The 24,585-nt window shown below is 37.3% G+C and overlaps 1 protein-coding gene across 2 annotated transcripts in view; it reads left to right on the top strand.

Annotated features, from left to right (window-relative positions):
* RBMS1 (RNA binding motif single stranded interacting protein 1) overlaps positions 1 to 24,585 on the top strand; it is a 255,087-nt gene that overhangs the window by 72,475 nt on the left and 158,027 nt on the right. The window contains exon 1 of one of the 2 annotated variants that reach the window (XM_027865729.1): positions 4,710 to 4,968. The exons of the other annotated variant lie outside the window; for it this stretch is intronic. Within the exon in view, the coding sequence (XP_027721530.1) occupies positions 4,900 to 4,968 (69 nt within the window). The 5' untranslated portion in view covers positions 4,710 to 4,899. Of the gene's footprint in view, positions 1 to 4,709; positions 4,969 to 24,585 lie in introns of those variants that run through there. 2 annotated transcript variants of the gene reach the window in all.

Here is a 24,585-nt window from a genome sequence, read left to right on the forward strand (position 1 = left end):
AGACTAGATTGAAGGGACTGTGGTTCTTCTAAGATTTTCAGCTTTCTGGACTCATTTTTAACATAATTTTAACAAATATCCAAATTCTTCAAACCTGGATCCTTGAATAAGCTGGGTGGCCCAGTGAATAAAGTGCTGGCCCTGGGGGCAGGAAGACCTCAGATACTTACTTTGGGGAATTCATTTCATCTCTGTCTCCCTCTATTTCCTTATCTATAAAATGGGGATAGTAACTGCACCTACTATATCTCAGGGTTGTTGTGAGGATTAAATGAGATAATATTTATAAAGCACTGAGCACAGTGCTGGACACAGTTGGTGCTTAATAAATGCCTATTTCCTTCCTTCTTTCCAAATTCCCAAATAGTGAACCTCAAACATACCTCCCTTCAATTAAGTGGTAATATAATTCATTGTTATTTGTTAGTTTTGGCTAATAGAAAGACAAAACACAAACTCCTCTGCTCTATTTACTGAAATTAGTTTTAAGACTATTATAGTATTGCTGCTAGGGACTATTATTTTTGTAGTTCCTAGGATCATAGGCTATATCCTAAACAAGGGACTTTAGAAATTATCTATTTTAATGGTCTATGATCCAATTCCTTTATTAAAATCAAAGTTGAAGAAACTTCAACTGAGATCCAAAGAACAAAATCTCAGAATCTCAGAGTGGAAAGAGACCTCAGAGGCCATGCCGTCCGACCCATACCGGAATAAGAGCCTCCTTCACATTTGCTTCTCCTCTAGTAAAGGAAAGAACCAATCACCTTCTAAGAGAGATCATTCCGATTTTAGATAGCTATCATTGTTAAGAAAATGTCCCTTGGATCAAACCATGAATCTTCAAGGATAGTGAGTAGTAAAGCTAGGATTAAAACCTAGGTCATCTGACTCAAATCCATTGATCTTACTACTACTGTATTGTGTAGATGTTTTTATAGTACGGTTTTGTTTTGTTTTGTTTTGTTTTTTGCATATGTGATTTCATTTGTGTAACTTAATTTTCTCTTTATACTTACACAGTCTCTTGTTCTTTGATATAGCTAACCAACTCTAATGATATCATTTCCACAATTCACTCCTTTAAATCTACAAATCTTCTCTATACCATTTAGAATACGCTTCTACTGTCTCTCCAACCTTGTCTCCCTCTTCCTTTAAAACATTAACCAAGAATTGCCATCCGTATGAAGCTTTCCCACCTCAATTTCACCTGACTTTGTTACTATAATTATTCAGTCATTCTGACTTCTATATAGTGCTTATAAGTAGTTATAATTAGATATATGTGTATGTATATGTGCGTATGCTTAATGTGTGTGTTTGTTTCCCACTATTTCCTCACTTATATTAGACCTTTGAATATATCTTGCTCATTCCAGCCTTCAAGTCTTTGCTCATGCTATTTCTTTGACTTGGAATGATCCTACCTCTGACCTTCCATTCCAAATCACTGTCCTTTAAGGCATAAGATCAAGAGCCCCTTCTAAGTAAAGGGTTTATTTCCTGACTACTCTGGCCCACACTGATTATTCTTTGGTAGAGCACATTTAATTGTTCTCTGTCAGTGTTGGTTATGAGAATAGACATACAAACAAGAAGCTATAATTTCAACATTGGGAGCTCTAGACACAAAAACTCTCATTATCCAAGAAAGACCTTGCCTTTAACTTAATAGATAAGATTTTGAATTGCTCAAGGTACCTAAAATTTAAATGACTTGTCCCTGGACACAGAACTAGCAAACAGAAGAGACTGGATTTGAACTCTGGTCTTCCTGACTCCAAGCCTACAGTGTAACCCACTAACCATGGCTCCCTCTGTGTATTTTACACACACACACACACACACACACACACACACACACACACACGAGTAAACATGTACTCAAGATACGTGTTTTCATGTTTCTGCTTTTCCTGTTATATTGGATTTTCATCCATTTGTATCTGTCCTGCTTTTTTATGAGATTATAAATTCTTTGAGGGTGAGGGCCTTTTTTCTTCTTTCTTTGTAACCCCTACTTGTACACAGACTGAGCAATATATATATATATTCAAAAGTGTTCTTGACTACCAAACACAGTGTTTCTTAAAAAAACATAATCACTCTCATTTCATGTCATTCACTTTCATGATGGGGTTTGTAAAGCTGAATCTCTAAGACTTTTAATTTACCTTGAAATTATCTTTTTTCTTTTGCTGCATATTTTAGCCTTTTATTAACATTTTACATTTTCTTCTATTATGTTATTACAACATACCTGGTCAAGAACCATGACACTAGAACTTCACAGCATCCAGACAGAGAGCTGTGACCCTAAAACAGTACCACAAAGAAGTCAATCCATGAAGCTGTTTTTTCGTGGTTTAGCTTGTGGTTTCCTGAGAGTCAGGCCATGACAGCTGAGGTTGTCCAGGGCACTTCTGCTGATAGTCCACAGGTCTGAACTCCAGGGGTTTGTGGGCAGGATATTCTCAGTAAAGAGTATCAGGACAGGACTTTAACCCATACAACATTAACAAAACATGTTTTTCCATACTTTAGTTTAGCAACATACAATTGAGAGTCTCAGAAATAAGAAATGGTGAGAGGCAGGTGAAGTTAGTGTATTGGATGGGACAGAAGTAATTGTGAGGGCACCCAGCAGTCTCTTAACAAAGGATATGACAAATAGATTAAAATATGTATCAACTATTAGTTGTATCTAGTTACTGAACATCGATTTTCAAGCTCAGAGTTTTACTCAGAATTCAAGCATATTAGCATCTAGTATTGTTTGTTTGTTTTTTGAACAGAATGGGAGGGACTGATGTGTTTGCTATTCCTCACATATTTTCATACAGGTAGAACAAAAAACTTGCTAAATTTCACCGATTTACTGAAGATGGTTGTGAGGAGTATTTGATGGCTTCTAATGAGGGGTAGCTGGCTGTGTGTGTAGGGTGAATAGTTTATAGTTTGTCACTGCTGAAGCAAGAACTAGAGGTAGTGGTTTTGCTGGAAAACTAACACAGAGAACAGCTTGTTTCCCCTGCCAGTAATGAAGATTCCAGTGTCCTCATTTCTTAGACAACTTGGAACCTTATTATTATTGGCAATAATACTAATAATAATAGTAACTTATATTCAGTGAGGTATTGGGGCAAGAATCCAAGGACGAACCTTAATTAATCAAAAAGCATTCATTAAGACCTACTATGTGTGAGTCTCTGTCCAACAAAGGAGTACTGAAGTGAATTTTCTGTCACTGGAAGTATTCAAGCAGAGATTGACCACCAATCGAAATGTTTTAGAGAACAGGTTCAACTACATGACCTCTAAGATCCTTTCCGACTATTTATGAAGAAATAAACCCCACCAGAAAGATACTGTCAGAAATTCTATTTAAGACTTCAAACCAGAAAATAGAAAATAAACTTTAAACTATGTCTATTTGTGCCTAATTGCTTTGAGCTCCTGACTTTAAAACAGAAGTTTCTGACCCTGTTGATCATAATATAAAAGGATTACACTGTCCAGAGAGGGTGAAGGAGGACCAGGTAATTACAAAGAAATGGTCCTGAATTAGTTGGAGCAGAGTTTTTCGGGTTTTGTTTTTCTTTTCTAGCAAGTCTAAAGTGAATCCTTTTGCTGGGAGGCCTTTTAGCAAGTCTAAATCGAGTCCTTGGTATACAAAACACGAGGTACATAAAACAAAGCATTTGCACACGTGTATTTGACTTCAATGTTTAAGCTGTTTGTTTGTTGAAGGGGTGGGCAAGGTTGTACAGATTAAATGTCGATTTGCAGATGGGCTGTGTAAGTGTGGTACTGGTAACTTTACTTATCAAAGTCAAAGTCATTTTGGGGAAGGGAGGTGGTGAGGGCAAAGGAGACTAGGAATAGGTAAAGAAGGGCAGGGGGACTAAGTTAGATTTCCTGCCAGAGTGCCTTTAGTGATCTGATCTGCCAGGAGTTTAGAGTAGTAGGGGCGCAGTGCTGCCACCACTGGTGCTTAGGGAGGGGAGAGAGAAAGAGGGAGGGGGAAAAAAAAGAGAAGGGGGGGCCGGCTACACCTAGGAATGTGCGGTATGCGGGGAGCCAGACCCAACCATTGCACCAGGGCAGGGGCCGCCAGCAGCTCTTTCTGGTCTCCGGGCTCCCAGAACGCTGACCCAGGGGAACAGCGCAGGCTGCGCTGTATGTAGCCTAGGGACTCGGGTCTCTTGGAGCTGTGGCCATAGAGCCTGCTGTGGCTGGCGCGGCGGAGGAGCCAGAGGTGCCTGGAAGAGGCACTGGGCTCTCCTGCTCCACCCACTTCCCCCCACCCCCCACCTCTTCCCCGAGCTCGGCGCCCTCTCTGGGCGGTGGTTGAGGCTGTGGTAGGTGGGACCGGTGGCGGCGCTGCTGCTGCCGCCTGGAAAGTCTCCCCTGTCTTCTGATCAATGAACTAACTCCCTTCCATGGCAGGCAGAGCGGCTGCTGCTGCTTCTACAGCCTCTCCCGCCCAGTGCTGCTCTCGGAGCCCAGCAGGAGGAAGAGGCTGCAGGAGGGAGAGGAGCCGCAGGGGGAGGGGACGGGGGCATTTCCCCTGACTTTTAGCCGAGTTCAGGAGGAGGAGGAGGAGGAGGTGCTGGAAGAGGAGGAGGAGGAGGAGGGGACAGGAGAAGTCAGCACCGCGGCGCCCGCAGGAGCAGCAGCGGCGGCGGCAGCGGCAGCGGCAGCGGCAGCGGCAGCAGCAGCAAGCAGTCCCAGCCTAGCCCAGCCCAGCCCCGGCCCCGACGCCTGCAGTCCAGCGAAAGGGAGTTTCCCCAGGACTAGCCTCGGAACTAGTGGCTTCCAAAGTTGCCCCCTCCCCCATCCTTGCACCCTGCCACCAGCTCCCCCTCCCCCCGCCCTCCAAGGCTTCAGGCAATGATTTTTCCCAATAGCAGCGGGAACCCGGGGGGCAGTGGCACCAGCCGAACCCCGTTTCGGAAGCAGGTAAGAGGTGGGCGGCGCGGGCTGTCGGAGAGTCGGGGTGGGGAAGAATGAGTACTGAAGGTTGGGGGTGGGGGTTGTTGGCGCGTTGGGGACGCCGGGACTTAGTTTTGCAAAAGGGGCAGCTTTTGGAGCCGGGGAACAGCTGAACCCTTTATCCTTCGAAGCTCATAAAAAGAACCCGGGTTGGCGTGGTGACCTTGTCTGTAAAGGAGTCGGTGGCGGCGGCTGAGATGGGCCGTAGGTCAGGCGACTTCAACTGGATGACCTTAGCGGCGGGGATGCAAACTCACCCCCTCTCCTCACGGCCCCCCCCCTCCCCCGCCGCCCTGGGGACTAGCTGGGTAGGGTGGGGTGTAAGAGGAGGAGGAGGAAAAGGAAGAGGAGGTGTAGAAAGGGAGGAGAGGGGAGGCGAGACGAGGCTGGGCCAGGTTTGGGTTTGCTTAGCGTTGCAACAAGTTTTCCAGTGTGTTGTGTATGTATTGTGTTTGTGTGTGTGTGTGTGTGTGTGCGTGTGCGTGCGTGTGCGCGCGCGCGCGAGCGTGTATATGTATGTGTATGTGTGTGTGTTTTAATAAAAGGGAGTCCGGTTGTCCCATTCGTTGGAAATCTTCAACTGAAACTTCAAACTGCCTGTTTTAATTTCTCACGAAACAAGGAAAACCAAGGAGATTATTTGGGGGGGTGGGTAGTGGTGAAGGGGACACCGAGAAAAAGGGAAACTTAGACCGTCGATTTCTTAGGTTTTCAGTTCTTCAGTAGCAAAGGGAAATCCGGTGACATTTTGATTGAAGAGATACTTTGGATAAGACTGAGTCATACACATGCGTTTTCCTATTTTAATATAGTTTCATACTTTATTCTTTTAACAGATTGAGCTCCAAAGGCAATTTAGTGGTTAGATCAAAATCTTGTGCGGGAGGGAAAAGAAGGGCTGCAAAAGGAGAGGAAAAAAGCTTTGCGAGCTCATCATGGGTGGCTGCCTTTTTTGTGCTTTTTTGTTTGTTTGTTTGTTTTGTTTTGTTTTCCCCAATCCTTTTTTTCCCCCAATGATTATTGAAGCCATGTCATGACAAATCTTTCAGAAAGGCAGGAGCAACAATCAAAACTTAGCTTTATTATTTTTTTTTAATGTGCAGTTCTCTGTTTATAAAAGGTTAAACTGATTAGAGGTCTGTGGCAAGATGCTAGTTGAAAAACAAAAACACCGAGCAGCTATTTTTTTTTTCGACAATAAACCTCTTAGGTCTAACCTTAACAACTGAGGCAAATCAATTAAGTTATTATCCCAATACTGATACAAAAGAATCACATCCTTCGATGTGGACTTTGGCTCCATTAAGGGTAGATACATCATAACTAATGGCAAAAATGCCTACTAACTTTACTGCAAGCTTTCAAGGGATTATTGATTTTTTAGTCCATTTTTATTCTCAAATTACTGTTTCCTTTAGACTCTGAGAGAATTTGAAAATAAGTCTTAATTTTGGTAAACCAAGGACTTTTACAGTTTTAAAGTACCGGTTTTGTTGAGTTGTCTCTTATTAGCTTTCACTTTAGAATGGAGGACTAAGGAACCCTGCTATACCCTTACGAAGGCAAAACTCTGATTTTGAAATCAAGAAAACTTTTGCCTGGGCTAATAACTATGAAATGAAGACTGATATATCCATAAATATAAGTTTGGATCTTGGTTGAAACTTTCAAAATAAAAGTTTAGGATACACATAAAAAGCATACTTAATGTGAACTAGCTTAGAATAGATGTCTGCATTGGCCACACTTCCATAAACTTCATAAATGAAACCAATTTACTACAAAGCCTCTCCTCCTCCCTCCCCTTCCCGCCCACCTCAGGCTACCTGAAAAGATGGTTAATTATGTAAGGAACTGTAGGGCCTTGTGTATTCATTTATTTGTTGTCAGGGCACTGCAGGGTGTTAGCTGTGAAATGAGGGAAAAAGGGCGAGGGCCAGGCCTTTTACTGTAAGGGGCTGTAGGTTTTGTGTGTGGATGGGAGATAGCCTGCTGGTCTGGAGCACACTGATAAGATGCTCTTCTTTTCACAGGGCACTCCTTAGATTCAAAGAGCTAAAAAGGCTGACTGAATCAGAAAAACAAACAGACTTTCTTTTTTTTTCTATAGGCAAAGAAAGAAATGAATGTGTAGGCATTATACAGACACAAGACCCCGGGTACCAGTGGTATTTGACTCAAAGGTTTCTTTTGTTAGTATTTAGCTGTTGTGTGGTGAAAGCACACTTCCTACATAGGGACCTGGTTACCACGAGTGACTTTGTGATCTCATTTTAACTCAGGCTCACTCAATGTGTGTAGTCTGGTGAATGATTTTGTAGTGTGATTAAGTTGGAGAACTTAATTTCATCCTAATTTGTTCATTTTAGAAAGAATAGGAAATCTCCCAGTCAGATAATGTAGTTTGAGTTTAATCTAGAAGTTAAAAATTTTTAGAGCAAGTTATCTTTTCTGATTTTTTTGGAAACATTTGTGAGAGGAAAAAGTTGAGTTTAAGGTATAATTAAAATTACATTTGAAATTAAAATGAATGGATTCTGAAACATCAGTGCCACATATTTATATGTATACACACATATAATTAGTCTTATAATCTGATATTAAGACACAATTTGAGAATATTTAAGTAACTTCAGTCTAGTGATCTTTTTTTTTTTAAAGAAGAGAAAGTGGAAGAAAAAGAAAGTGATTGGGTGAAGTGGTGATATTTGTAGCTTGACGTGGTTTGTTGGAATTATTGTTGGCAAAGCAATATTTCCTTGAATAAAGTAGTCCTATTTCTTTTTTTTAAACCCTGTCATGTTGCCAAGGAGGATATGGAGGAGCCAACTAGATATAGGTGGGTGGTGTCTGACTTTTTTTCCCCTCTAGTATAGAGAAACAGGAGTGAGCTCTGATCTCTGAAGTCATCAGCGTTAAACAGGATTTTCCTGCATCACAGGCAGATGAACACCTTAGAAATACGCCTACTGGGCTCTAGTCAAACTTAGAATCCCTTGATATAAGTGGTAGCTCAGTGGGTAATGACTAGACAAAGGCCGAATGCAGTTTAAGTCTCAGTTGAGAAACATGAGGGTGCTGTCTTACAGTATATTCGTATCACAGCTGTCATAGAATATTCAATAATTTTGTGTGGGTACAATATATGTTCTCTGTGTGGGAGCAACTGTTCTCCATTCCCCCAACCCCTAAATCCCAAACTCTTCATGCTAGTATATAATGGTCTGTAAAAATAAGGTATTTTCATTGGGGGGGAGGAGATTATGGTCTTGCATTTCAAAATATAAAAATGAAAATCACCATGCTTTCTTTTCTTTGCAATTACTACCTGACTACCTTCTGCCAGTGAGTTCCCTCTTTTGCTGCTGATTTTCATGAAATAGTTCATAGATGGGGATGAGGGGTGGTCCAAGTTTTTTGTTGTTTGTTTTGTTGAAAAGGATTTTTCTAAAAAAGTAGCTTGCTGCAGTTCTCCTTTTGAATTATTTTAGCCAGAGTTTTGGAGTATCTGGGTTTATTGGGGGGTGGGCAATTTCATATGGGGAGAGAGGAGAGATACATTTGCTGACCAACAGTGGTTCTAGTTCCATGTTGTTAACATTTAATGAGAAAAATGTTTATCTCACCAGTTTAAGTAGATTTACATACTTTGCTGCTTTCAAGCAGATTAACTGGGTGTAGCTGCACGTGAGGAATTTTAACAGTGATTCAGTGTTTGGCCTTGTTCAGAGAATGACATACAAAGCTGTTGATTAACATCTTTTTCATGCACTTCTGTTAATGAAATTTATGTATTGTTTTGTTAAAGTTTTAAGATTAAGCTTGCACATAGGTATATTTATATGAATATTGCTAGACAATTCCATTTTGTTGTTTTTTCCCCAAGAAGGCAAGATGATAGATTAAAAATTAAACATGATAAACATAAAGCTGATTTTTCCATATAAAGTTTTATAGTCAAATTCTATTTTCATTTTGTAAGCAATTTGTGTTAAATAGTTCTTTAAAAACGGATGAGGAAGGAATCATGATTTGAAAATGCCTAGCTGCAGCCATTAGGAAAGAACAGAATTCTGTCTTAGTGCTTCCCCATTTTTTCTGCCAAGTGCCTCTTTGGCATCTCACTAAATTTTCCATACTCTTCTTCACTAATTTAACACATTTCTTTCTTTAAAAAAAAATCTAGGGTTTGGCTTACCCTCCTCCCCCATACCCCTGGGCTAAATGTCCACATTGGATCACCATACGTGGGTAATTCTATGACTCTTGAAATGATTTCTGAGCCAAATTGCTTAAGGCCTGGCCAGGATTTTTTTTTTAATGTTATATTCTATTTCTCATTTGTCTGTGTAACCTAGAATGCATTTCCAAATCACTGAGTTAACTGAAATATTGCAAATAACAGTGTGGTACCTTTGATTTATGTAATGCTTTTCTTCCAAGAAACTTTGATAATAAATTGATCTTCATAGCTACATAGGTGAAATAGGGAGAAGATAGTCATTGTCATAATTAGTGTAGAAATTGAGTCAAAGAAATTTAATGACTTGAACAAATACATGGGTAAAACCTCAGTTATCTTAGTCCAATGTTCTCTGCCTGCAACTAGACAAAAGAGTATGGAATGTGTGAGGTCAGACCCAACTTATGACATGTAAATTTCCTACTTCTTTATTCTTGACATCCAGAAAATGTATGCTTCTCGGGATAACTTCTCCGGGAAATCTTTTTCTATTAATCATTGTAATCTGTTTTCTTCCTTGGAACCTATTTATTAGAGGGGAAAATTAATGTATTTTCAAAATATTTTTCTACCTTTTAAGTCAAGAACTATTTTTTTTAAGTAGGGTTGTGTTTACATGCAGTCATTACATTTCCTGGCTTTGTGCTGCTCTGTTTTGTTTGCTGCCTAGTAAAGATCTAGCCTTTACTTGTTTTCACCTCTGCAAGTTGTTTGGATGATTTCCCTTGAAGTCTAGAGAGACTAGTGAAACAATATATGTGCCCTTAGCTGAAGTAGAACATGTATTTTGTTTTGTGGTGATCAATAGTCTCCAAGAAGTTGTAGTACCTAAAAACAGGGTCTGAAAGTAGGAATCCTCCTTGCCCAAGACTTGTGAATGTGAAGAGTAAGACAATAGTCAAATCTCCTTGAAATGAGTCATTTTTCCTGCCCCTTAGAATAGAATAGAATATTAGGAGCTGGCAGGGTCCTTAGAGATCATCTCATCCAACCTCTTGATTTCATAGATGAGGAAGATAAGACACAGAAACATTAGATGAGTTTCCTGAAGTCATAGTCACACTGTTTCCTGAAATTAGTGGCAAAGCCAAGAAGAAAACTTGCGTCTGTCTCCTAATTCTACAGTCTTTCTACTCTGTCACTCATATATAAATGCTTGCCTCCACAATACTTTAAAAAACAAACAACCAAACTGTTGTGTTCTTATTTTACAATATAACCCTACAGTCCCCACCAAATGAGAGTTTCTGGTATCTAGGGAGAAAGAGTCAAATATTTCGGCCACTAATTATGGCTAATTTTAAGCTAAAAGTTGAATTATCTGGGAAGAAAGAACAATAGCAATCACTGACAGAAGTTATGCGTATATTTTATAGTTGCTTATATTTTGACAGTTTTGCTTATTACATAATATTTTTATTCCTTTTCTCCTGAATTTTCCCATTTTGTCAGTTTGGATTTCAGCAATTTAGGTTTTTTTGTATTACTCATAAAGGAAAGCTTCATTTTCCCCTCCTCAGACATCTACAGATATTTGACAGGGGTTTGTTTTTAAAGTTTCAACTGTAGAGAATCCTTCCCTTACACAATTTATATCTTTTTGGTACATTTTAAAATAATATCAAGGAAGGAAGTTTTCCTGGAGTTGGGATGATATTGAACATTTTTAAAAACAGAACAAATGAAATTATGACTTAAAATACCACTTAGTCCAAGTAGTCTTTGATACTTGGCATTTATCAAGGATCTGGTAACATCCTTCTAGTTTTATCCATTGTAATAATTACTATTATTAGCATTTATATATCACTTTACAGTTTGGAAAGTGTTTTGCATATATAATTTTATTTGAGCTTCACAACAACCCAGTGAAGTAGGTATTACGCATTGTCTTCATTTTACATTTGAAGAATCAGACCCTGAGAGTAAGTGATTGACCCATGGCGTTTTAGCCAGTAAGAGCAAGAGGCAGAATTTGAACTCAGGTCTACCTGACAGTGTTAACCACCGCCTGGTCATCTATGCTATGATATTCGAGCCTATAGAGGGCTATAAAAATGAATCAGAATCTGTTCCTGTCCTCAAGATGTTTAGAATCTTCTTGGGAAGAGAAGATATGCACACAAGTAGCTATAACATAGAATGCAATGCAATAGTTAAGATGATGTAGTGGAAAGAACACTGGGCTTGTAGTCAGCATAATTATGTTGAAAAAAAGTCTGAGAGATTTAGTCCAACTTGGTCATTTTTATAGTTGAGAAAACAGAGGGCTTGCCCAGGATCACACACTAATTAAAGAAATCTCTCAATTTTTGAGATTTCTGAAAGAGGACACAAAAAGCTTGGGAAAATCATGGATCTTGTTATTTCCAAAATCAAGTGACCAATAACTACTATTTTAAATGCCTATTTATTCATTCCTACTAATTTATACGTATGCCAAGGTTATCTTTGATGAGGGATTGAGAAGAGGAAAGGGAGCTGTTGCAAATGTTTTTCCATAGCATATCACATCTTTGTAGTCACAAAAGACTGACAGGTCTTACAATCTACTATAAAATATAGACTATAAAAATGGTATCTAATTCAGTATATAAAAATATGGTCTATACAGCACAGCTCTTTTCCATCAAGAGCTTTCCTATAATAATTTTGTTCAATGAGCCTCTAATTATTAGAGAGAGGCAAAAAGAGGAATATGTGCTTGTCAGAGATGTTTTCAGCTGGAATAGAAGATATCTGGTGTAGAGACCAAAACGGAAGGAAGAGTCCCTATAGGTGATCATGATGTTGATAATATAATAAAGCTAACACATCACACTTTAAGGTTTGTGAAGCATTTTACATATATTATTTCATTTGATTCTCACAACCACCCTTGAGAATAAGGACTCTTCCCATCTTACAGAAGAAGCAACTGAGGCAGACAGGTTATAAGCAGACAAACTTGCTCATGGTCACAAAGTAAGTGTCTGAGGCAGGATTTGAGCTCGGATCTTTCCTAACTTCAAATCTAGCCCTTTGTCCATTGTGCTGCTTAGATGATGAGGTGCTCTTGCTTATAGATGGCATTGTGTTGATTTCATCAAGCTTTGGGATATTATGAGCTTCCTAAGTGAGATCCATAGTTACATAAAGAATTTGACCTAACTGTAGAAAAATAAGAACAAGTTAGTAAAGAATACGTATTGTCCAGACTGTTAGGTAGTTGGAAGGACAACCCAAACAGCTAATCCATCAATATGATTATCTTCACATAAACGACTCCATCTGGGAAATTACATAATATTTTTTAATGATCCCAAGGATCTCTCTGAAATAAAGGCCAATCTCTTTAACATCAGTATTCTTCCAATGATGCTGTGTGGTTGAGTTAATTACCTTAGACTCTGAAGAATTAAAGTTGAGTTTTACTCCAGTAGAGAGGTACGTGGTGGGCAAGATTGGGCTGCAAAATGTTTCCAACGAAGAGTTGTACAAGAAACAGTATGTAATAGAGAGCATCAAGGAGACATAAGACTGGAAAAGAACTGGTTATCTGGTAATAGTATTAGGTAACAGGACGCCTGCTGGCATTTATTCAATGTGAAGAATTCATTGTCTTCCTGTGGAGAATTTATGTAGGATACCAATAAGATGATATAGATGAGTTGTAATCTGTATTATCAGAGAGGGTATACCTCTAGTGATGGAAGTCACAGGATCCACTGTGTAAATGTTAAGTTACTGCAATACATCAGATAATGTGTGATTTGGTTGATGTGCTTGTTTCTTATATTGGCATGTATCACAACCCCTCTACAACTTACTAAATAGTCTTCCAGGATTATTATGGTTGGATAAAAATTCATCAATCTGATACCTAACCTATCAGTGGGTTGTGCTGAACTTGGGCTGTTCTTTAGATGATAAGTATATAGTCTGTTTTTGTTAGCCATGACCACCATCTTTCTAATTATACAACCTTGCAGTAATCTTCCCTCATCACTATGTCTGATGAGAGAAGACTTCATTAAGCCAACACTTAAACTTAACACATCCAAGCCTATGTCCTTCCTTCCTTTCTTCCTTCCTTCCTCTGTCTCTCCCTTCCTTCCTATCTTTCCTTCTTTCTTTATCTCCCTTCTTTCTTTCCTTCCTTTCTTTCTTCCTTCTTCCCTTTCCCCACTCCTCCATTAAGCTTGTCCCTCATCCCAACTTCCCTGTTTCCATGGATGGTATGACCAATTTCTCAACCATGTAATTTCAGAGCCTCTAAGTTCTTCTTCCTTTATTCCCTCTGTCCAATTAGTTGACAAGTCCAGTTGAGTCTATCTCTATTGTATCTATAATACTCACACAGTGGTCACTTACGTCAGGCACTCATCACCTCACACTTAGATTTACAAAGGCTTCTTTATTAGTCCCTTCCTTCCTCTCCTCCCTAATCCATCCTTCATCTTGCTGCTATATTTAAATTCTTAAAACACAAATCTGACCAAATCATTCCCCTACTCCAAAACCTTGAGTAGCTCCTTCTTGCTTAAGATCTCAGCTTTGCATTTAAAGTCCTCTTCAGGCTGGTTCCTATCTACTTTTCTAGACTTATTTTTTATTACTTTCTTTGACTTGCTCTGTGTTCTAGCCAAACCAGCTATTCTAGTTGCTTGATATTCATAATATACCATCTCCTGCTTCTTTGCATTTGCTCAGGTTTTACTAAAAGTCTGAATGTACTCTTTACCTTCACTTTTTATAATCGTTGTCTTCCTTCAAAGAACATCTCAGGTGCCACCTCCAATCTTGAGGCCTTTTTTGATCCCAACAGCTATTATTGCTCTTTACTTTTGAAATGATGTTGTGTGTACATTATGTCCTCTGAGTAAAATGTAAGCTTACTGAGTTAAGGACTGTTTCATTTTTGTCTTTTTATCTTTATCCCAGTGCTTTGCATGTAGTAGGTACTTAGTAAATGTTGAATTGAATTTTCTCTCTACATGTTCTTTAGAAAGTTATCTCATTTGGTTCCATGGGTTCAAAAATCATCTCTTCACAGATAACTATCAAATCTGTTCAGTCAACCCTAACTTCTCCCTAAAATCTATTTCTACACATGAGCAGGATAAGGGCAAGGATAGTATCTCGCTCATCTTTATATCCCTTCACAACTCTGCCAATTTAGTAAGCACTCATTATTTGTATTATTCATCCCCCTGTGAATCACTAGAAGTGGGTAGCAATCATTAGCTTTGACAAATCTAAGGAGGCTCACTCTTCTGTCCCAGATAAATTCAGTGAGAACTCAGGAAACTTCCTTCTGCCAGCACCTCAAACTCCTCAAACACCTCAAGCAAACATGGTTTGAACTGAACTTATCTTTCCCTTAAACTAAACCTATGGTTTCTTTTAACTTCTCTATTTCCATTGATGGCACCACCAACTTCCCACCTAGATTTAGAACCTCTGTTATGTAAAGTCATCCCAAATTTATCATTCTCCTTCTCTGTACAAGGTTACCAAGTCTTACTGATTTTACCTCTACAAAGGTTGTTGTATGAGTCTGTTCTCTACTCCACGTCATACTCTGGTTCAGTCTCTCATCACCACTTACGTGGACTAATGTAATTGTTTCTCTCCCTGAAGTCTCTCTTTTTTCCAATCTGTTATTTACACAAAAGCCAAAATAATCCTGGACGTAGGATTTAGAACTGGAAGAGACCATAAAAGATCAGCTAGTCTAATACCCTCATTTTCCAGATAAAGAGACTGAAGCCTCATTGAAGTTAAGTGACTGATTTCTAATCTACATCCTTTGATTCCAAATCCAGACTGTGTAATGACTTCAAATCGAAGATCCTGAAAGGGAATTTTTTTTTTCATTAGGGAATGGAGAATTCTGATGGATGTTTTCTACAGCTATGTAAAAATGCCCTTTGCATCTTATTTACTTTTATTCTGAGGAGGAATGTTCTTATAGCTACAGGCCAGACTCTGATTACTGTGCTTTAAAAAACTAAATATGAAAAGATGCCATTGTTTTTCATGTTGTATTCTCTTGATATAATACAGCACACTTCTGATTCTTTGATTTAAATGAGAACTTCTCAGTGAGCTAATATACTAATTTCTCAGGGTTTTATTAGTCTTCTATTTCTTGAAAATATTAGCAAATAATGTGTTTATTATGTTTTTCCACAAATACATTCATGCCATTGTGCTACACAGACATGCATCGCCATGAGGTTTCAGGATGGGGACACATGAGTTCCCATTCCCTGCAAGAAACACATTGGACCCAAAAAAGCATAGGTGTCACTAAAGAAAGACCAATCTAATCATGAGACTATAGTGTGGCATGGAAATACATTGCTTGTTGGTGAATAATAAATGTCTTCACAATCTATGAAGGAATTTGCCAGCCAAGATGCTTCCATTAAAACTGAGAAATGTTAGAAATGCTATTTTTTATTCATTCCTTTTTGAAGAACTTAAAAAAAAAAACCAGAGTTCCAAAGAGATGTTTCTCCATTTCAAAAAGTGTGCTACTCATAGCATTATCAGGCCTTAAACTGTATTAAAAATCAGTAGCCATCAAAAATATTTCATACTGGTTAAAAAGAAAAAAAGCCAGAAAATTAGTTATGAGGAATAGATTAGTTAATCAGTTGAAAATTTTTCCAGTGTTTGATCTAAACCCAAGAACATAAACTACTGGGAGAAGAATTTCCTTTTTGATCAGAACTATTGGGAAAACTAGAAATAACTGCAAAAATGAAGCTTAAACCAATATCTAGCATTATATGGCAACTTAAAATGCACCTGGATATAAAAATGTCATGCCACAAGAAAATATAAGAGAATAAAGATGAGGTGTCTTTCTCACTATGACCGAGGAGAGGGTTCTTAACCAAACAAGGGATAGAAGAGTCATAAAAGATAAAATAGATACATTTTTGCATGAATAAAATCAATGATCAAGACAGAACTGAAATAGAAATAGAGTGGGAAATATTTGGATGAAATATCACAAATAAAAGTATGATATCCAAAATATATAGGGAACTATCACAAATATGATAAGTAGTTAAAGGATAGGCACAGTATTTTTAAAAATTACTTGTTTTAATTGATTGAATGAAAACATGTCCTGAGTCAATTAATAAGAGATACAAATTAAAAAATTTTTGAGGTTTTGTTGCACTCCATGCAAGCTGGTAAAAATGAAGGAAGATGGAAGCAGTCAATATGTGGAGGCACTATGGAAAGACAGCTGTTGGTGGAGCTGTGAAATGTTCCAACCTTTCTGAATTTCAATTTGGCATTATGCAAGAATAGTGACTAAACTGCCCTTAGCTTTTGACCCAGTGATCTCACTGCTGATAATATACATCAAAGAAGTCAAAGAGAGAAACTACAGTCCAAAATATTCATAGCAGCATGATTTGTGAAAAGAATGCTGGATTTCACATCAGAAGACCTTCCATTTGAAATGTAAGCCCTGCAGCTAAATTAGTATTTTATCTAGGCCTTAGTTTCTTTATCTCTAAAATGAAGGGTTGGATTAGGTGAACTCTGTGGTTCTTTCCAGCTTTAAACTGTTTCCACAGCTTCTAAGTTCATACTTCTTTCCCACTTCCCCGTACTGTCTGACAAGGAAAAGTCACCAATTAAAGGAATATTCTAGACAATAGTACTGCAGCACCATACAATGATAGAGCTAGAAGGGACCTTACAGAATATCTAACCTCTTCATTTTATAGGTGAGAGGCCCTGAGAGGTAACATACACCTTGAAATTTTGAGTCAGAAGGCTTGGATTCAAGATTTCTCACTCTGATTTTGGGAAAGTCACTTAACCTCAAAGAGCCTCAGTATATCTGATCTGTAAGATGAGGGAGTTAGATTTGGCGATCTCTAAGATCATATATCAAGCTGAAAATCTTATGCTATGCCCATGGTTAAACAAATATTGTCAGACTACAATACAAGAATCTCCAGACTTCATTGCAAAAATGCAATAGTCTCTAGTACTTTTTCACTTGACTATGATTCCTTGTCACCATTCAGTGTTTTCTTATGTGTTAATGGGAAATACTTCCGTAATTTAGTAGATTTGTGATGTCATTGATGTGAGTACTTTCTCTAACAACATATTCATTCTTTTCTATGTGGTTACCTGTATTCTCCCAAAAGGCATCCATAGCTAACTCAGTGCACTGCAAGCTTTCTCTTAAACTTTGTAACATTTGTAACATTGGGTAGGTACTATCATAGCACTCAAGCTTTCCATATTATCTCTTCTTGCCAATGCAGGACCAGCCTTCCTCTTCTCTGATCATTTACCTCTCACATACCTTTTACACTGTTATGTGGAATTGTTGGAAATGTCATACAACATATTATAACACTATTTATCACTGTATCACCTTTCTGGTTGTTTACAGTTTTGATTCTTCATAGACTATAATGTTTCTTGATTTATAACCATGTAACATCACTAGAAGGATAGTGGTATAAACAGGTAGGCATTTGTACCTCCTAATTTATTTGTTTTATAAGGTCATTGGATTTCTATATTTGTGGCAAAATATAATAGAATTTTTTTGTAATTAAATTTGACCTGTGTGTAATTTTGTAATTGTTGCTTACATGTTATAATCTGATTTGTGGAGTTTTTTAATAGTATAGTGCTGACAAACAGTAAGTATTTAACAATTGTTCTTTGTTACTTTGAGGAAAGTATAAATATCTGTCAACTCTTAAAGCCCCTTCAGACATTTACAAAATCAAAATCTTGGATTTGAGAAGTCAAATAGCTGGTTTGAAATGTCAGTTGACTGTGAAAAAACATTAAATATACTAAATTAATAATTCATGCTTCAAGTCATCCTCCTTTTTCTTTATGTACAATTTGACCTTAATTTTCTTAATTTCTTGGTTGTAGTGAATCATTTTATAATATTGTAGATGATTACTTTTTGAAGCCTGAATAGCATCCAAAAATTATACTTGTGGTTTTAGGCATAAATTATCATGTAAAAGCAAACACTTTTTAGTCTTTGCAAGCTTTTATGTGATACCTATATACATTATGCTGTGATGTACTTTAAAAATATTAATATTTAAGTATCATTAGTCATTGATAACACAGGACATTTCAGTGACTAATTAAGTATTTATCTTTCTGAGTAATGTTAAAGGTTTTAGCTTGCCTATTACTTGTGAAAAGAGGATGTCTGTTGCAAGACTTCTACAGAGGTTAATGAATTTTTTGGTCATTAAATCATGGGGACTTACCTTGAATGTATCAACCACCATTTGTATAAAACTGGAATCCTATGGAGTAGTAGTGATACTTTAAATATGGTGGCCTGAAAGTGAAGGTTCATCTAAGCATCATATAGTGTCATAGTGATTTGGCTTCTTGTAAACACAGAATTATTTGCAGTTGTTTTTTTTTTAAAGCATTGAAACATATAGCTCCTCAAAATACCTCAGAGGTCTCCTCCTCTTAACACTCTTTGCCCTCTATAACTGCCATCATATTCTGGGCCACAATCTTAAAAACCTCATCCCTTTCCAGTCTTACTTCTGCTGCTACTTTAATATTCAAGAATTATTTTTCTACATTTTTTTTAATAAGAGTTAAAGGATGGACATCCAGAGTATTTTTCATATGAAATACTAAAGACTTAGAGAAAAGAAGAGTAAATTGGGTAGATTGCTGGCATATTAGACACAAGTTCCTAATGCATTGGGTAGATTCACCAGGGGAGACAAGGACAAAGATCTCATTTGATACAATGAAATGGCTGTGTTTTGATTCGTATTGGTGAAATCCATATTGTCTTTGTATCTCCAGTGTCTATGTTAAGTGCCTTGCACAAGGTACCAATCAATGCTTCTTGTATTGGATTGGAAGGATTAGCAATCTCAATGGGATGCTAAATCCTTTAAAGTGTCTGAGTATATGCAAAGTAAAGGGTAGGATAAGTAATATTCAGCTAGGGATGTATATAAAAGAAACTGCCTAGGATGAATTGGGGGGTACCCCAATTTAGAAGCATACAATAATAGATTTAGAGTTAGAACCAGCTTTATTTTACAGATGCAGAAAATGAAATTGCTTACCCAGGGTCACAAAATATTTAGAGTATAGTTGAAATTTGACTTCAGGTTATGTGATGCCAAGTTCCCCAGATCTAAACTAGACCCCATGGTTCTAAGAGCCTGGAGCCTGTGTCCCCACAGATGATGCTTATTCACCCAACTCAAAAGAGTATGGTACTTTCACCCCAAATAACATTGGCAATTGAAGATTAACTCACCTGGGCATGCTGAACCCTCATTCTTCCATTCCGTAATTCAAGCATCACTATCTTGATTGCAGTCAGGCTTTTGGTGTTTTACCTACATTTCTACTTAATCACTTAGCTAACTAATTGGCCTAGTTTTCTCTACCCATATTGGGAGTTTTTCTCACCACTCAAAAACAGAATAAATGAGACTATCACCCATTTTACCCTCAACGTTCAGAAAAGACAAATCATATCAGAAAGAGAAGATGTTATGAGGTACAATCATGTTTAATGTCTCCTCTCTTTGGATAAGGTTCAGATCTGCCTGTAAGTTACTTTGAAGATCTGCCTCCAGGGTACAACTGTGCTTGATTTGATTCCAGGATATAACTGGTTGCTCAGAAGTCTGACTGATTTTTGGCTCCATGAGAATTGTCTTATTTATAGCTGACCTATTCCTTAATTTAGTCTAATAAGCTATTTGTTAGGTTACAAAAGTATTAGAAACAAGAATGGGAAATAAATCTTTTCTTGTGCTTGGCATCAGTCATTTTCATGTTCAGATACTACATTCAGTGTTAGCACTTTAAGGATGATATAGAAATGCTAGAGAGCATTTAAAGAAATGAAACAAGAAAATGATATGGTTACATTTTCTAACATGATTTCTTTTCAGTCTTCATTATATTATCCATTTAAATGTATGCCTTCTGGTTGTAAAATAGTGCTTGTGATCAATTATTCTAAAAGTTGGGATTGGTTAGTTTTAGTGGAAGAATCAAATTTAATAATTCTATTTGTCTAGTGATTATTTAGAGGGGTGATTATGTAGTTCATAGGTATTTTCCTTTTTTCTTCCTGCTTGCTGCCTGCCTTTGGCTATTTTACTGGTCACTAATGCTGTCACCAAAGGATGAATGAGGAATGGAAAGAAATGAGATTTAGTATAATTCAGGCAGAGGCTGGATGGCCACCTGTCAGGATTTTTTTTTAAAACTTCCGTTTTAAAATTTGCTTTATATTAATTATAAAATTTATGCTATATATTAATTAAAATAAATTTTATTGTTATCTTTTGTTTTCTTATCAGACACATTTCCCAGTATCCTTTCCCTTCCTCTTCTTTATTATTTATCTTTCATTTTTAAAAAGAGGAGGATAGATGAAAACTAACCAAGATATCAACAACCAAGATATCAGATATTCAAGGTCCCACACCCATAATCTCCCACCCATTTATATTTTTAGACACCTAACCTTAAGCTGTATCACAAAGATATAGACTTTCTCCCTACCCCCAACCCCATGATTCTTGACCTGATTAGAGTAATATTATGCCAGAATTCTATGGGTCTGTCATTAATTAGTCATACTTTTAGCTTTTTTTTTTTAGTCTTGGGGTATAAGTTAAAACCTTTGATTAAATTTTTTAAAAAATTAATTTGATTTTTCTTTAGCGTAGCAGAAACAATACTAAACTTAGAGTCTGAAGCTCTGGGTTCTCCCAAATCCAAGCTCTGTTTTTTTGTTTTGTTTTGTTTTGTTACCTTCAATTTCCTCTGCAGTTTCTACCTCCCTTGGAATTTAGTCCCTTCATCTGTAAAATGAGGATAACAATATCCACTACTTACTAAATTGAGTTGTTGGGAGGATCAAAAGAAGATAGTGTATGTAAATGCTTTATAAACCTTAAAGCACTTGATTATTCATTTGATCTGTGCTTTGTGATCAATAGATACTTAAGAGCTGATAGTGATTCTGGAGTTATTTTAAGGAAGTCATTTTTTTTTTTTCACTTGATGCAAGAAAAACCTCAACTGAAGAGAATTTCCTCATAGAAACAGCATTTTTTTTTAAAGAATAGGTTATGGAATCCTCCTTTTAAAAAAAGATGTTAAAAAGTGCTTTATAAATTTTGACCAAAGCCTGTAGCTTTGTAAGTATCTTCACCTCAAGGTCTGACCGCGTTGGTGGGCTTCTATTTTCTGCTGTAAGCAGTTATATTTTCTAGCCAGGTTTACAACTTATTGCTTTTCATAGCTTGTCCTTTTTCCTCCTTTCTTGCACCCTGACCTCCAAAGTTCCAAGCAGTCACATTCCAGGCAGTCTCAAATGCGTAAGCAGCCTCTTCCACCTGCCAAACTACATCCCTCCCTTTCCTTCAGTTGCATTGCAGGACCTACCTCCTCCAAGAAGTTTTTCCAAGTTACAATGTCTGATCCTCAAAATATCCTTTCACTCCATTGTACTCTTGTAAATTAATATAGAATGCAAATAGAATGGTGTTTCATTTGCCGTGGTTTTAGGTAGGATGTGGAGAAACCATGTTCTTTGCATTTAAAAGTTGGAGCATTGCACTGTCACCCACAGAAGCATCAGGCTTGCTTTGGCGGGAGAGGAATGGGTCCCTGGATCTTAATGCAATTAGACCATAAAATGATTGAAAATCTGCTTTGAAAATTCTTCTGTAGGATCCAAAGATTCTGTGACTTATTTTTGACAATTAACTTATCATAAGGTTTTTGTGTTTACATATGCTATAAGAATAATAACAATAACTGATAATTAGTGTTTGAAGCTTGCAAAAGTGCTTTATATACATTATCTCATTCGACTCTTATGAAAACCTCGTGAGGTAGGCCAGATCACAAAATCTCAGAACTGGAAGGGAGCTCAGAGGCTCTCTAGTCACACTCAGGATGAGCAAGAATCTTCTCTAAACGTATTCAGCCAAGTGACCATGGATTGTTAGCTTGAGGTAAAGTTCATTAGACTAGGAGTCAACTTTTATATATGTTTTTAGAAGTGTTAAATACAATTTTGGGAGATGGTAACTACTATCCTGTTTTCAGATCAGGTAACAACAGAGAGGACCAAGTTGGGGGAAGAGAAAGGAGATGGGGAAATACACATTTATATATAGCATCTACCACTATTCCAAGTAATTTTACTTATATTATTTCAGTTGATCTTCACAATAAAAGCTTGCAAGGTAGTTGCTTTTCATTCACAGGCACAGATAAAATTATGCTTATTAGAGTTTCAGGTAACATAAAGCTGAGAGAGTTAACTAATGCCTTGGATGATAGCCAAGCTACAGCTCTAACCTAACCCACATTGCTGATTGGTTCCATGAAAACACTATGTTATAAGAGTTTAGAATCACTGTTATAAATCAATGGGCCATTAGCAAAACAGTTTGATTGTGAGAAACTTGTATGTATATTTCTTTACTAGAACCAGCCAAGTGCCTTATGATCAAAGTCATGGTTTAGAAATAACTGTGTATCTATGAGTTGAATCAATTTATTACATTGTAGTTCCTGCACTTTAGGAATTCTTGGTGTGTTGGAAAGAACATTTCACTAGTGACTTGGGTTCTAATCACTTCTCCCCTTTTAACAAACTGTGTTTCCTTGGACAAGAAATTTGAATATTCTGGGACTCAGTTTACTCATGTATGAAATGAGGCGGGTGAATTGGATGTTCTTTAATGACATTTTAAGGTTCTTATACTGATCATAGTTTCAATATACTCTGAACTAGTCAGACCACCTCTAGAATATTACATGCAGTTCTGGACACCTCATTCTCAGAGGTACATTGATAAATTTAAATATATCCAGAAGAAAGTATTGAGATTAATGAAGGCCAGAAGTTATGTCAAAAGAAGAATAATTGAAAGATGGATGATTAGCCTAAAGAAGAAAATAATTGGAGGGAAATATACATTGTTAAATTTATTTTTTTGCAGGTGTCTTCTTTTTATAGCACATACATCTCTGAATATGTCCCTCTCCCTTATTCCTTACTCAGTAAAACATCCTTTGTAACCAAGTTTTTTTTTAAAAAGGAGAAGAAATAATTCACCAAATCCAATATATCAGTTGCATCTGACATATATGCAATATTCTACCCGTAGTCCTACTCCTTTGCAATGAAACATGTCTAAGTTTGTTTATTTTAATTACATAGTGTTGAGTTTTATTATCTTTCAGTAATGTTGCTGTTAATACATATTCTTTTCCTGGTTCTGCTTACTTTACTTTGCATTAGTTCATATCCATTTTTGCACGTTTCTCTCAATTCTTCATATTCGTCATGTCTTACGGTACAATAAAATTTTGTTGCATTTGTGCTTCACAGCTTCTTTTGCCATCACCAACTGATGCACATCCACTGTATTCTTGTTATTTGTTTCTTCAAAGAATGCTTCTCTGAATATTGGAATATATATGGGGCTTTTCTTTCAGGCATTGACTTCCTTTGAGTCTACGTGCATCAGTACTCAAAGGAAGTTCTTGCTTCCCAACCTCTTGCTTGTTTTTGGATCTCATTGCCAAATATCATGGTCTTTTCTTATTTGTTATCCTTCCTTACCTGTCTGTTGCATATGACACTGTTGATTACCCCCTCTGTCTGGATACTTTCTCCCCTTTGGGTTTTGTGACACTGTTCTTTGCTAGCTCTCCTGTTCCTCTGCCTTAACATCTATATCATGTTCCCTAACTGGTATTGCCTAAAGTTCTTGCCCAAGCCCACTATTCTTCTCCCTGTACACATTCTTGGTAACCTCATCAACTCCTGTTGATTTAATTTTTATTGAAAAGATCTACACATCTAGTCCAAGCCTCTCCCAACCTGAAACTCAGGCAAGTGAAGTGACTTTGCCCATGTTCACACAGAGGAAAGATTTTAGAAATAGTAACAGCTAGCATTTATATCATGTTTTAAGGTTTACAAAGTACTATGCAAATAATTATGTCATTTTATCTGCACAACAACTCTGGGAGATAGATTCTTTTATTATCCCCATTTTACAGATAAAGAAACTTTGATTATATGACTCAAGCAGGGTCACACAGCTAAAGTGTCTCAGGTCAAATTTGAATCCATGTTTCTTTGACTTCTGGAGCAGCTCTCTTTACTTACAGTGCCCCCCACCCCCAGGTTACTTCTTTTTACTACTCCCTTTTGAGGGCCCTGTTTTATCTAGAGCAGGGTTCTTATCTTTTTTTGTGTGTGTAATGGACTCTTGACATGCTAGTGTGAAGCCTATAGATCA

This window comes from Vombatus ursinus, unplaced genomic scaffold (assembly GCF_900497805.2).
Source record: "Vombatus ursinus unplaced genomic scaffold, bare-nosed wombat genome assembly UNPS02014779.1, whole genome shotgun sequence".
Classification (NCBI taxonomy): domain Eukaryota; kingdom Metazoa; phylum Chordata; class Mammalia; order Diprotodontia; family Vombatidae; genus Vombatus; species Vombatus ursinus.